This window comes from Heptranchias perlo, chromosome 7, assembly GCF_035084215.1.
Source record: "Heptranchias perlo isolate sHepPer1 chromosome 7, sHepPer1.hap1, whole genome shotgun sequence".
In the NCBI taxonomy this organism is placed as follows: domain Eukaryota; kingdom Metazoa; phylum Chordata; class Chondrichthyes; order Hexanchiformes; family Hexanchidae; genus Heptranchias; species Heptranchias perlo.
This window is the reverse complement of record NC_090331.1, coordinates 49,395,766-49,411,264: the sequence shown is the minus strand read 5'-3', so window position 1 is coordinate 49,411,264 and position 15,499 is coordinate 49,395,766. Positions and strand designations below refer to the sequence as shown.

The following is a 15,499-nucleotide window of genomic DNA, read 5'->3' as shown; positions in this document are numbered from 1 at the left end:
TGGGGGGAAGGTAATTGATTTTGGTTGAAGTCCAGTATTAAAACAATGCAATGGTATGATTTCCTATTGCATTTTCTATCTGGGTGTCGAAGAAAACTTATGAAAGTTACTATTTTTTAAAGATTCAATTTTAAAGCTATTTATGCTTTTAGCTCTAAATTATTCAAATAATGGCTAATTTTATAATTTTTTTTAGAAACAAATGTATGTATCGTTGAAGGTGGCAGGGCAGGTTGAAAAGGCGGTTAAAAAAGCATACGGGATCCTAGGCTTTATAAATAGAGGCATAGAGTACAAAAGTATGGCAGTTATGATGAACCTTTATAAAACACTGATTCGACCACAACTGGAGTATTATGTCTAGTTCTGGGCACCGCACTAAAGGAAAGATGTGAAGGCCTTAGAAAGGGTGCAGAAGAGATTTACTAGAATGATTCCAGGGATGAGGGACTTCACTTACCTGGACAGACTGGAGAAGCTGGGGTTGTTCTCCTTGGAACAGAGATGGTTGTGAGGAGATTTGATAGAGGTATTCAAAATCATGAAGGGTCTAGACAGAGTAGATAGAGAGAAACTGTTCCCATTGAAAAGTATATGGAGGTGATCAAGAGCAATTGCTTCGGTTGTGATTTATTACAAATACTTTTATCAGTTTATACTTATTTGAACAATTTCAAGTTAAATGTGAAAGTGCTACTTTATTCAGAATTACAGTATTTATATTTGAATATGGAAAGTACTGCAGAGTTAGAAAAGAACAAAAAGAAAGATCTGGTGCCTCAAACATATCAAAACGCTTCATATAAAATGAATTACTTTGAATTGCAGTGATTAGTTTGGTAGGCAAACCTGACAGCCATCTTGTGCACAGCATAGTGCCTCTAACAGTGAGATGAACAGTTAATCTGTTTTTGGTGTTGGTTAACAGACGAATGTTAGCCAATTTTATTTTTCCTGTTTACTGGCAGAAGTAGATTTACGTTGCAGCTTTCTCCTTGCTTTACCATTTTATTTGCACAAAGGTCACTATAATTGGAGGAAGCTGTTTTAAGAGCTTGGGCTCGATTTTTGCACCCGCAATCGGGTGCGTTCGTGGCGGCGGGGGCTGCGAAAATCGGGGATTCCCGGGGCGGGTCGGGAGCCCAGCTCCAACCCGCCCCATTTCCGGGTTCCCCACTGACGCGCCCCCGCATGTGGTACTCCTGCCGGCAATTAAAGCCGGCGGGGTGCCACTTTAAGTACTTGAACAGGTACTTCAGGTTGTTTACAGACCTGATTGACCTCTTATTTTAGCAGGGATCGGATTTTGCAACTGACTGAGACTATTTCTCGTACTGGGGGAAACACTCCCAGTTCAAATGGACGTGTTGCAGCCATCAGCCTGCGGCAGCTGCAAAGGTCCATTTGACAGGTGGTGGGGGGGAGACCCTCACTCATTGCAGGAGGCCACTCTGTCACTTTGGACAAAGATTGGCCTCCACCACCCTCCTCCTAACAACAAAATTCACCAACTTTCACACTTACCCCGGTGTCCAGACACATTTACCTACCTTGCGGACCCCCTCAGATGTACATCTTCCGGATGGGGGCCGCCGTAGCTACAGTCATGACCTCCTCAGAGGGCGAACAGCATCACCAGCCTCGCCGGCCACACCGTCTACCTCTGACACGTGGAGCTCCACAACACAGTGCTGTGACACATCCACCTGCACAGCAGGAGGGAGGGCAACTGCAGAGAGAGATGTGTCACAGAGGGCACTACCCTCGCCACAGGGTCCACAAACCGAGGCTCAGCTTCCTGGACCCCTCTGAGCAGCAGTGCACACGGAGGCTCAGAGTCACTCGACATGTAGTCGTGGACATCTGCAGCTTCCTTCATGCCGAGCTGCTCCCGGCTGGCCCGAGCACCATCTTCTTACCCGTCGCTGTCAAAGTCACCACTGCCCTCAACAACTTCTCCTCTGCATCCTTCCAGGGTGCCACCGGGGACATCGCCGACGTCTCTCAGTCGTCTGCACAAAAGAGCCCTGCAAATACACCTACACCCACTCTGCAGTGACACAATGGGTGGCATCAGTTGTGGGTCTTCATTGTGATCCTCAGGAAAGGGTATTATTGCACAAACCAGACAAAATTCACAAAGACATGGCAGTAGTGGTGCCAATATAATATGTAATGTGAGTTGATCAGAAATTAAATATCAATAAAAACCAGGACAAACCCTCAAACACCCTTGTGCATCCCCTTCATGCTCACGAAACATTTGCCTTACACTTCCTACTGCACATATGTGATGCATGCCCTGTGGCTGCAGCACAGGTAGTGGCAGGTTGAGTGAGGCTGACCGTGAAAGAGATGTATAAGATAGAGCCATGAGATTGTATGAGGATTGGGTTGACTGGTAGTGGCGGGATGAGTACTGGCGAGGTGAGTAAGTGCAGGTAAGATGAGGATGAGGTTGGAGTGATGTGACAGAGTAGTGTTGGCAGTGCAGAAGGAGATGTGGGGTGGGGGCGGTGATGTGGCAGACGGAGTGTAGGGGAATGAGTAAGTGTACTCACTTTGGCTGACCTACTTAGGTCATTGCAGCACCTCCTGCACTGTATGCAGGTGGGCGATATGTTGGTGGTGCAGGTGACCTCCTCTGCCACCTCGAGCCAGGCTTTCTTGGTGGCAGAGGCAGGCCGCTTCCTCCTGCCCGCCGGGGGGAAGATCTCTGTCCTCCCCCTCCTCCTCACCCCATCCAATAAGAGTTGGAGTGAGGCATCATTAACCTGGGAGCAGCCTTCCCCCTGGGCTGCTCCATGCTGTAATTTTTCCTATTTCTTGCAGCATCAGTCAGTGGAGGACTGCCCCTTTAAATAGGGCTCCTCCAGCTGACAGACCTTACTGCGCATGCGCAGTCCGCCCGCCGCGCAGCTTAGCAGCGGGGAACCCGGAAGAACAGGTAAGTGGATCCAATCAGCCTGCGATTGCGTGCGGAGCAGACTGATTTCACCGGGTGCGTTACCCACGTGCCCAATCTACCCCCCTGCCGCCATGGTAATATCGGGCCCCTTATGTCTGTTCAGTTATGTCACCTTTAGCTGCTGCTTCAGCATTTGGGAAAGTTTTACTCTTAAAATTTAAATTTGGTAAACTGGGCAGGTTGGCAGCGATAGAATCATAGAATGATAAAGCACAGAAGGAGGCCATTTGGCCCATCGTGCCTGTGCTGGCTCTTTGAAAGAGCTATCCAGTTAGTCCCACTCCCCTGCCCTTTCCTCATAGCCTGCAAAATTTTACCCGACATTGCCCATATCTTTTTCTATTCCTTGAAAATCTCAGCTACAAATCCGTTGAATCATCTTCACTCTTGGTAATGGGTGAGGGATACAAATAAGATACAACATTCTTAGTAGAGAACTCATATTCATAGTGCAATTGTGTTTTAATTTGTTGGCCTTCCTTCCTAGACTGAACAGCTAGAGAAAGAAAACTTAATCTAAATAGTGTGCTTTCCTAGTGGGTTTTAAACTAAATAGTTGAACGATAAAGTATATAAACCTTGTCTTGACCCTCCTTAATACTGTAACCAGAGACCATGAAGTATGCTTTTATATATTCCTTATGATCGCCATAAGAAAAAAATAACTAAAATGTAAAAACTCGCTATGAAAATTTAGCATGCATTTAGATTGTTGCAGGTCTTCTTGATTTTCATATTTTAATTTAACGATTTTCAGTTTTCTGCCAAACTAATATTTTGTAAAAATAAAAATCTTGCTGCTTAGATTCTATTGATTATGCTTAGTTCCCTCATGATTCACACATTAAGTAATTTACAGTAATCTGCAAAGTAATTTTAATATACTTATAATGCAATAATATGATATTTAAAAATGTTAACAATGCACCCCAGTTTACTTGAAAACAAGTTACAGCCCCAAAGTGAGACATTGAATAGAGGCAGGATACTTTTCCTCAAGGAATGAAGAAAAATTGTAGCTTGGATTAATCCACATTCAGGCATCTCTATTTCACTTGTCTTTAATGTCTCCGACTCCTGCCGTTCCCTTGGTACAGCCTCCATCTTTGCACCCTAAAGACTGAGGGACACAAACTCAAGCATACCTGGTGCACAACTGGTGTAAGTATCCATCACCAGATCTGGCTTGATCACATCAAGTACTGGCATTCTTTGTTCTCCTCAGCCAAAATTTCCCACTCTTCCTGGAGGGCAAAAATAACCCAAGCCTCCTTTTTCTTTCTCTCGTGGCCAAATGCCTCCTTAAAACTCTTTCACTCTCCCCTCCACTATTGCCTCAAGTACCAAGTATAAGGAACTCATGCATTTCTTTGCTCCCAGACCCCATCTGTCTACATCTTCTCTCCCATTTCCCCATCTTTTCCAAGTTCATCTCATGTGAGACCACCTCTTGCTCCCTCACTCCTCTTCCCCCTCAACTCCTGACCATCCAACTCCCTCCCTGGCCCACATGCTAGCTGATATTGTCAACAATATCAAGAACTATCCCTCTCCACCTCAAAATTAGCGTCATCGAACCCCTTCAAAAAACCCATCTTTGACACTTCAGTCCTCATTGGTTAATGCCCCAACTCCAGCCTTCCTTTCCTCTCTCAGGTCCTTGAACATGTTGTCTGCCAGTACTGTGCTCATCTGTCTCATAACTCCCTGTGTGATTTGTTCCACCCTTCTCACAGCACCAAAATAGTTCTAACCAAAGTCAGGAATGATTATCTCTGTGCTTGTGACCATAGTGTTTTATCCCCCCCGTCCTGCTCGACCTCTTTGCATCATTCAAATTGGTCAACCATTTCATGCTCCTCCGACATCTCTCCTTGGTTGTCCAGAATTGTTCCATTCCTACCTATCCAAATGCCTTCTCTTCCCACCTCTGCACCTTCACCTCTGGAGTTCCTACAAGCACCTACTCTTGGCCCACTCCTTTTTCTCATCTACATGCTGCCTCTCAGCAATTATAATTTGCAGGCACACAGTCAACTTTCACATGTATGCTGATGACGCCCAGCTCTACCTCTCCATCACCTCTATTGACAGCTCGACTTCCTCTGTACAGTTGGACTGCTTGTCCAGCATCCAGTTTTAGGTGAGTCTTAACTTCTTCCAGCTCAATATTTGGAAGACCAAAGCCATCATCTTCAGCCTCCACCACAAACTCCATTTGCAACTGATTCCATCCTCCTCCCTGGTCACTCTTTCAAGCTGAACCATATTGTTCAGAACCTCAATGTCCTGTTTGACCCTGAATTGAGCTGCAGGCACCATATCTTCTCCAAAGGCCACTTACTTTCACCTCCCCAACACTGCCCACCTCGGCAACTGAAACCGTCTTTGTTACCTCCACAATCTTCTTCCTGGCCTTCTACCTTCCTCCCTCCAAATTGTCCAAAACACTAATTACTGTTTTTTGTGTTCCGCAGTAAGTCCCTCACATCCATTACCCCAGTTCTTGCTGACCTATTTGGTTCCCTGTCCTCCACACCGCAAATTTAAAATCCTCATCTTTAGATCCCTCCATGGCCTTGGTTGTAATTGAGTTGGATGTATAGTCTTGAAGATTTCAGGTGGGGTTTCAGCTGAAGTTTTGGTAACAATTTTGAGATGAGCAGCACTAATAATTTTCATCAAAATCCTTGTAGAAAATTTTGAACATCAGAAATTTTGAAGTAAGCGTGCTGGAGTTACATTACTGTTTTGGTTTTGTAGCCATATTATGTTCATTTTTTTTTAAAACCAGGAAGTGGAACCAAATTCTCCAGCTGCACTAGCTGGTCTTCGACCTCACACGGACTATATAATTGGAGCAGACACCGTCATGAATGAGGTATATTGAGCACAGTATAAGGTTGAAAGTTAAATACACAAAAAACCTGTGTAGAGTTTAGAAAATGTGTTTGCCTTTTAAGTCATTTATAACCATCTATAACAAGTATTCTGGCACCTAAAATGATTTTCTATAAGCATACAACACCATAGAGATTCTGCAATGCTTTGAGAAACTGCAAACATATAGTATTGTTTGTTTTGGGACTGAAATTATCTTTATTTTGTGTAGATGGGATTTTATTGAGGGGTAAGTTTAAGTTAAAAATCATGAGTGCTTTTTTTTAACTTGTAAAGATGATGGGAATGTAAATTCCCTCCTCAAAATATCCATGTTTTCCTCCTTGTTTGTGAAAGAAATGGTCTCGCTTGTTGATAACGCCACTTATGCTGACAAAAATACACCTTGATCAGCCTTCCAAGGCTGTAACCTAATTGAGAGATAAGGTTCACATCAAACGTGAGAGCATTGTTTCTGTAACTTGTTTATTTTCATCTTATTTAAACCTTGACAGACTTGCATTTTAAGTTAAACACTGATACATGAAGCTGTGAATGGTTTATTTTTTGTTGACTATTCCAGAATTTTTTGACACTTTGATACTTATGTGCTGAATGCGTATCCAATAATTTGAGGGAAGTTATCAGGAAAATCCATAGTGTCTGACTAGAAGTGTAGATTACTTAAATACAAACCACCAAATAGTGTCGGATAATGATTCATGCAGCTTATTGTTGAGACCTCTTGTCTTTAAGTTGTGGAGGCAGGATAGTTTGGTTTAATAGAATGGTCATGTAGTGCATCATATGTCAGTGAAATGTTGGGGCGCTTGTGTTTTTGTACAGAGAATCTCACTTAAAGTTATGGTGATACTGCAGTGCATTCCTGTATTAATGTCCTAACTAAATTGTAAATATCCTGCATAAAACTTAAGGACATAGATGTAGGATTTGTGCAGGAAATACGACAGCATACTAATGGATAAGACCTTTATTAACTTACTTTGGTTGTATGTTTTTGTGTTTTGTATATGCATTGAATGGACCCAGAAAATAGCATCACTAATGCATTTAAAAATGTTTTTTTTTTTCCTAGTCCGAAGATCTCTTCTCTCTGATAGAGACCCATGAAGGGAAACCTTTAAAGCTGTATGTCTACAATACAGACACAGATAACTGCCGGGAAGTAGTTATCACACCAAATACTACATGGGGTGGAGAGGGCAGGTAAGGTGCAAAACTCATTTTGAAAAGGGCAACAATGCAAATCTGAAGTAAAACCAGGAAAGGCTGAACATACATATCCTATCCATCAGCATTCGGAAGGAGAAAAGATGACTTAATATTTTGGTAGAGACCCTTTGCCCTGATGGTAGACGAAGGATATCTAGCCTATCCTCTTTTCAAAAGCTGACAGACCTGCTAAGTAATTCCAGCATTTTCTGTTTCTGATTTTAATATTTGTCTTCTAGAATGTGGTAAATAATGTATACAAATTGTTTTAAGCCTAGGGTGTGGGATTGGATATGGCTACTTGCATCGAATTCCAACCCGTCCATTCGCAGAGGGGAAAAAAATAAGTCTTCCAGGACAGCAGCCAGGTACACCAGTGAGCCCATTAAAAGATGGCTTCACAGAGGTAATGTTTTATCTTGAAGATTCATTTATAGGAACATTTGCTTTATGTGCAATTGAAAAGTTTGATGGTTTACTATTGTGTGGAATTGAAAAATATGATGAGCTGTAAGAGAGGTTCCTAGTGCATTTTACATTTTTTACTTTACATTCTCATGTAAGAAATTTTGAAAGACAATTACAAGGATTTCAGAAGCAGTCAGTTGTTTGAATTCATGAAAAGGTGCACATTTTTGAAGGAAGAAAAGTTTGCCGAGACCAGTTTTCATTTTAAGTATTGAGAATTAATGTAATTTACAAATTTTTGTACAGTGCAAAACATGGGTTTACATTAACAGTCTATAGAGAATATTTTAAAGAATAGTTGAACAGAACTCAGAAGTGGGAGATTTACTTGTACAGAGATAAACAGTAGCTATTCATATAATCATGCCTACATTTCTGGCCTTATAATAATCCTTCTGTTTTACAATGCTTTTTTTCTTAAAATCAATCTGTTGTTCTAGATTTTAAAAATGCACATAATATGTCTCAATAATTCTGCCAAGTCTTGCTGAATATATGGTTGCTGTGGTTATGGTTAACAAAATTATTTTTTTTAATTCTGAAGCTTTTGATACGTAAGGTACTTTACCCCATGCTAATAAAATTTGGAAAATTTTCATTGTACTATATCGTTTGAGTGAATAGCATAAAACTATTTTAATATGCTAAAGATTACTTAAATGTTTGAAATATTGTGTTTGCTCCTGTAATTGATGTAGCAGCATACTTTTAAATTTTGTACTGCTGTATAATTTGCTGCAGTTTTAGGTTTGAGTTAATTTATATTGTATGATGGTTAGATAAGCACTGCTATCTTTTGTAGGTTCAGCTATCTGCTGTTACCTCACCATCTGCTGCAAACACCAGCCTTGAGCAGGGACTATCAGGTCTTTCACTTGGTACAGCTCCCCCTTCTGTCAACAGTGTTCTTAATACAGGTATGAGTTAGTAGCACTCACCTAAGTACTGGCATTTGTTAAAGAAGGGCTTCACTCTCTGATACTTTTGATTGAAAATCTCTCCTCCAAAAAAAACCTGAGAAAAGATTGTTTTATATATGCCTACCTAAGATAATTCAAGTTGTGCAGTTCTAAAAGCAGCTTCTGGACTGCTCACCTTGTTGAGTTCCCTAACCAGAAAAGACCCACTCAGATTACTCAACCTCATGAGTCAAGCTGCAGCTGTTCATATTATCTGAGCAGGGATTAGCGTGCTTTCCATTTGCTCATTCCACATGATTGCTCAAGTACAAATTAAAAGCTTAAATTGGGAGTCAAACCTCACTGATAATGAGTCTTTGACTTGCTGTTACAAATTCAGATCTACATTAGATACATTCTCTGGTTCAGTGGCATCAGTCGCCCCTGTAAGTGGTCTGACCATCTTACTTTTATGGAATTGATTCAGTCCTGTATTTACTTGCATGATAGAATAACCTGGGGGGAGGGGGGGAGAAAGGTAACAATAGCATACCACCTTATGTCCTGATATTGTGCATCTCTCTGAAGCCAGACCAAGTAAGCACCTGGTGAGATGACGATTGATATAAATTAAGCTGCTTTATTTCACAGCTAGTGAACATACAAAATAAGTTATAATCGGATTCACTTCGTTCAGTTGGTACAACTTTCCTTAATAATACAAATATAATGACCACTTCTCTGCTACAGTGTATTGTCTTGCTTGACAAACTAACTTATGTCTATTCTCTCCTGCCTGACAGCCTCGAGCATTCTGTTTGAAAATCCTCTGCCTGACTGTTTTTATCTTACTGTTCACAGCCAGAGGGAAGGCCTGCCACACCCGCTGCTGTGCGCACGCCAGGCCTTCTGCTGAGCACCCAGGACCAGCAACTTCCCAACACAATGGGTGTGAGGCGCTTATCAATTACCGAGACAAGCTAACGAATTGCTTACTATTTACAGTCTGAGGAAACATCAAAGCTAGCTTACGAGTATCTTAACTCCCTATCATCTTGGATCCTTTTTTAACTTGCTTGAATACACTATGCTTTAAAATACTACATTTAAAGTAACTTTTTTTCCCAGATCTATTCTGTGGGAAAAAAATGGTGATAAGACTCTTAAACATGTCATTTACTTACATTTGAATCAACAGTCTAGAGCAGGAAAGATGCTGATTCTTGCTTGGAATAGTAGTGTAAGGATCCATCAGGTACATCATCGGAGTGTGCCTTTTCATTTTTTCTGTCTGCTGCCAGAACAAAAATGGAAGCGTCTTCTCAATTATAAAGCAATCTTTGTGGGGGAGAATTTTGAAAGTATTTCTTCTCTTCCCTCTCCCCAAGTGATATAACCCTTTAATGGAATAGATCACTACTGTAGGCCCCGTGATTGTCGTCTTTTTCTCGTCTGTTTCACTGAAATTAGTGCACAGTATGGAAAACAAAAGATTGCTTTGACAGTAAAGCATAATATTTCAACTGTGGAAAATGACTGATTTCTCCACTTTTCTCTGAGTAAGAGCTTTCAATGAACACCACAACATAAATATTCTAATGAAAGCAAACATTGTTCTACTTTATATACCAGTACTCGTTTAGAGAAAAACAATTTTAGCATATTCTTTATAATTTTGCATATTTTGATCAATTGAGTTACATTCATGTACTTAAGACTTTGTTATTTCCATATTTTGAAATTAATATATGTTCGTAAATGGCTTGATTTAAAAAATCAGTTTGAGAGCTACATTTGAAGATTTCATTCATTATTTGAAACTGGAGATTACAGTGTAGTAGAACATTATTTTTGGTTGTGAGCCAGAAGAGTGTTTTATCTTGATGTTACGTGAAAATAATATACAAAGAGTTAACTTAGACAGTTACAGGCAAAACTGCTCAGGACATTCATTTCACAGTGTAGTCACCAGGTTTATTTAGTGTATTGGTACGCTTTAGGGGAAAAAAGGTACACTGTGTCAATAAGCCATAATGTTGTACACACTCTCAATTTATTACTTCACATTGCTTCCACCACTTTCAGCACCACTAGTACTTCATCCACATGCTGTATAGCTCAACAGTCTCTGTAGAGATCATCAACGTTGGTAGGACAAATTCTGTAGCTGTAGTGCTATGTATTTTTCAGTTTGAAAAGTCAATACAAAAATTTAATGTACCACTTTATTGAAATTGTAGTAACAACACTGTTTAGTCTTGACCTTTGTCTTCCATTTCACCTGCTGTTCTTCATTATGGTACATATTCTGCTTTGTGTTCCAGTGAAAGCTTCCACTGCTATATTCTATGCACTGGACCATCAATACACAATTACTCATGGTTTTCCAGCTCATAATAAAAAAAAAAGAATGACTGCTTAAGAATACATATTAGCAGTCTACATTTTGCCCATTTCTATCAGTTTATTTTTGGTAAAAGGTTGCATTTTCTACCCATTAGATTTATCTGGTGGAAGAGGAACACTATCTGAGCATATATTCCGTATATTTTATAAGAAAACATTATTTTCCATATTTGTGATGTTTGCAAGAGATGCTGGGAAATCAATAGTTGTTTGTTCAAAACATTTAAAGACTTCCTTTAATAAAGTTATGTTTTTTTAAAACTTTTGTAAGGTGTTCCAACAGTTCCGTTGTTGCCTTCACCTGCGAATTCATCCCCGGGTACAGTACCAACAAATATAAATGTTGATACTACCCTACCTGGTAAGTCCATAATTATAGGATAAGAATCATAACTCAGTATGTTGCTGGTGGGAAATTTGTTATCTGCCTAGATGTTAATTTGCGTTACTGCATTTCAAAGAAAAAAAACTTTGCCAATCCATTTTGAGGTAAATGTATTTTGTAATATACTGTCAAAATGTGCTGGGCTGCCATCTTCCATTGACTCAATACAATTGTTTAAAATATAGACTACTTGGAGAAATCATTAGTCTAATATATGCACCTTTATGTCTAATACATAGTTTGAAAATATTTTTAATTTTCTTCTGTCATCCAACCAATAATACGAGCTCCCTGGTATAACACACAATCAGTCCATTTATACTGTAACTACAATTCACAAGTGACTGTTAATTTTTAAATGGAACACAGTACCTGATAATGTAAGAGTACAATTATGCACGTAATTGTTGATCACCTTTTGAGAGGTAAATAAATTCTAAATGTATTGTAATGAATGGGGATTGCATTAATGGGTATCATACACTCTGTCAATATTTGACACATTTCTCTGTCAATATTTGGACAAAAACTTAATTGTTGCTGTTCTGTAATGTAAGTACTGTTCATTTTTCTGTAGTTACCAAATTGAAGAGGTGCCATACATGGAGCATTCTTCACATTGTTAACATTGCAATATCCCATGAGCTAATATGCATATTGCATATACTTTTCAATATTTACAGGTCTAATGCCATTACCAAGTGGACTGCCTAATTTGCCCAACCTACCCAACTTGAATATCACCCTACAGAACCTTGCTCCAGTGACCTTACCAGGAATAGGTGTGATCCCTCCACCCACTAACACTGGTATGTTTAAGTGTATTGTAAATGTTCTTTATCCAATCTGCATAACTACTTATACAGGCATAATTACAGGGCTATTGTCATTCTATTAAGATATAATTCTGATAATTTTAAGTGGGAAGTGTTTTAGAATAATCTCATGATTTATGTTTGTTATTCTTCTCTTTTCTCCTTTTAAATCTCTATCTGCCCCCAACCATTCATCTGTGAGGACTGCCAGGCCTTTGCTGGTGATGTTCTTGTGCAAGACACTGAGAGGCTTAATAGGATAATTTGCTTCCTTCCCCTCCCCCTTCTCGTCAATGCCAAATAATTTGGAGCTCTCATTGTGGAAAATTATTGTAGTACTGCATGTTAATGTGTCAGTACACCAACCTGCTGCAGCACTGTGCTTTCACTTAATTGAAAACTGCTACTTTCTGCTTCACCTTTTTTTTAAAAAAAGACATTCAGTTTTTGCTTTTAAAAATATACATGTGATGAATAAATTCTATTCTCTGAATATCATAAATTCAGTTGCATTAGCACTGTACTGCACATGAAGCCTTTTCTGAATTAGGGTATATAAAATATGACATCATTGTAGTATATTTTATTGTGATGTTTTTCTCCTAGGTTTTCCATCAGCTGCTCAGCTGCCGCCACTAAATCTTCCTGGAATACCCCCTCTAACAATGCCTACCATGTTTCCCTCACAATCATCCTTTATTACTGGCGCAAAGGCTGGTCTAACTGAAACAATTTCAGCCATCTCTCCAAGAGTAGGTGGTTTTCATGTTTCTGCTTCTGCACCGCCTGCTGAACAAACCCCTGCGCTCATTTTGGATACTGCAATGGTTTCCATGACAACTACTGCTGACATCCAGGCAACTGCATCACCTACAAACAATGAAGAACCATCTTCCATTTCCACAGATGCACAAGCTTCTTCTGAGTCTTCTTAACTACAGACCTTTGCCAAAGCAGGAGTTGATTAATGTATTTATTCAGCTGCAGACAGCTTGTTCTGAAATTAAAACATTATAAAGGATAGACTGGCATGATCACATCTCAAGGAGCTTTAAACCTTTGTACATAATTGTAGGGATGAAGTAAATACATAACCTTTAATACAATTGGATGGTTTACTACATTGTTACACAATGGGGTTACTTTTGATGTAAATGGAAAATAAATTATTTTATCAAGTACAGATTCAGTTCCCTCTCTTCTCCCCCTCTCCAGCTGAGGTTTGTTTCTAGTACAGCATGTATGCTGTTCAGTTACTTATTTGTTGCATCTTTAGGTGGTATCTTGACTGTAATTTTTTCTAGCCTGTACAATTTGCAGACCACCAGGTCGGTACTTGCTGTATAATTAAAAGACCCTGCTGTTTTTAATGACCATTGAAAGGAAATAATGTAGGTGAAAATTTATGTACAGCTGAAATCCAGTAGGTGTCACTGTGAACTTAACGGGGAATATATTTGAAATATCAAGCAATAAATTCTACTGGAAAGCCACTAGTCCTGACTTCATTTAATTTAAAATTCTGCTGGTATTTTTCAGAATAGAAGGAAAATTCTATTTTTAAAAAAGCTACCTTGTCAATTCTTATGTGCCAAAATCCAATGTTGCTTTAGTGTTTGTAACCTGGAAATCCTGTGACTTTGTCAAGATCTCAAGTGAGTGATATGGTATGAAAGAAAATGATTAGTTGAAATTCTTGAATGTAAAGTACTAACAGTTTCAGCATTTGGTATAAATATAATCATGTGAAATGTTTTAAACATAATTGTGATGCCATTTAAAATGCTGCTGAATAGCAATGAGTGACTGAGACATCTCTAAGAAAAAAGGTTTGTACATTAGAGCTCAAAGAATAAGGCAGGAAAGCAGGGATAAATCATTGAGGGGCTTTTCATGTACAGCAATAATCAAGAAACTCATTGAAAATGTTGTGGAAGCAGGATATTGGGCTGGTGTAGTACTGTGTGATAAAATAGAAAATGGCACAGCCCCTAATCGTAATCAACTTTGAAGCAGAGCGTTTGTACTTTATCTCAAACTGCTTATTCTGGCAAAGCTATAACAAACCTGTTGGTATGAAAGATTTGAGGAATTTTTTGGGGGAGGTAGGATACTTGTATCAGAGGAATAGGGCTTTGAGGTGAGTGGAACAGAAAGTTAACTTTTACTTTGTGGACCCTGGTTGGCATCTCCTGCCTGCCCCGACTTGTTGAACATATGTCTGAGCGCTGAGAGCTAAATCAGTTATGCTAATATCTAGGCTGAGGGAGGTAGAGCATCTCTAAAAATGGATGCTATAAAGCCCTGTTACTAATATTTTGGTTGAAGTAGGGAGGAGCAGGAAGACTAGACATGGGAGAAGAAAGGGCGACAACTGAAGGATATTTTAGGAAATGAGTAGAATGCAAGGCATTCTTAGTATTGGTCAAGAGCAGGATGTGGATCTAAAAATGTGAGTTATGTTATGTTATAATATGAAATAAAAATCTAGTTACCGGTTTAAGGAACAAAATTGTATTTATTTGTTTCACTAGTGTCCCATTCCAAATAAGGCGGCTTGATGTTTGGCTTCTTAATTGCTCCACTTAGCATGAATATTCTTGATCTTGATTTAAATTTAGTGTTCAACTATGAACCGAAATGGTAAGAATTTTGAAAACATGTTGCAAAATGAAGCCTAGGATAGCAGAATTCTGTGGATAAACATTTGTCTGATAATCTGCCCACATATAAAGACATTTAAAAATGAACTATTTTTATATTGTATTTATAAATTGGTGATGAATCTATGCTAAAGTAAATCTTTGTATTCGTGTATACTGCAGATACAGATTGAAAGCAGTGTCTGCTTTGCGAGTGGTGCAAACTGACAGCATCAAGTAATACTGATGACTGCACCTTACTCAAACTAGAGAAAAGCCAACTTCTGCTCATGGATACTGGGAATGTAATCAGTACTCTTAACAGGAGTCTGAATACCAGAGAAATTTTTAATAAGTGTCCTTGGTTTTTATGACTTGATTTTGAATTGTATAAAATTGAACTGCAAACAACATTTTTTCCTTCTAATTGATCTTAATTCATTGCAGATGTCAATATATTTGTTAAAAATGTAAAATTTTATTTGGGTTATTGAACTGTCCACTTAATAAAACTTTAAAATGAATTATTTAAAATTTCTTGATGTGCAAAAGTAATCTGGTAGGGGTCTTTAAAATTATGAAGGGGTTTGATGGGGTAGACATAGAGAAGATGTTTCTACTTGTTGGGGAGACAAAAACTAGGAGCAATAAATATAAGATAGTCTCTAATAAATCCAATAAGGAATTCAGGAATAACTTCTTTACCCCAGAGAGTGGTTAGAATGTGGAACTCACTACCACAAGGAATAGTTGAGGCAAATAGTGTAGTTGCATTTAAGGGGAAGCTGGACAAGTATGTGAGG

At 39.1% G+C, this 15,499-nt stretch overlaps 1 protein-coding gene across 1 annotated transcript in view; it reads left to right on the top strand.

Moving 5' to 3' along the window:
* The window catches only part of gorasp2 (golgi reassembly stacking protein 2), a 44,422-nt gene extending 30,872 nt beyond the window's left edge, over positions 1–13,550 (top strand). The window contains exons 4-10 of the mRNA XM_067987484.1: positions 5,763–5,849; positions 6,945–7,075; positions 7,355–7,487; positions 8,352–8,466; positions 11,126–11,215; positions 11,923–12,048; positions 12,661–13,550. Of these exons, the coding sequence (XP_067843585.1) occupies positions 5,763–5,849; positions 6,945–7,075; positions 7,355–7,487; positions 8,352–8,466; positions 11,126–11,215; positions 11,923–12,048; positions 12,661–12,989 (1,011 nt within the window). The 3' untranslated portion in view covers positions 12,990–13,550. The remainder of the gene's footprint in view (positions 1–5,762; positions 5,850–6,944; positions 7,076–7,354; positions 7,488–8,351; positions 8,467–11,125; positions 11,216–11,922; positions 12,049–12,660) is intronic.
* Positions 13,551–15,499: the final 1,949 nt, after the last annotated feature.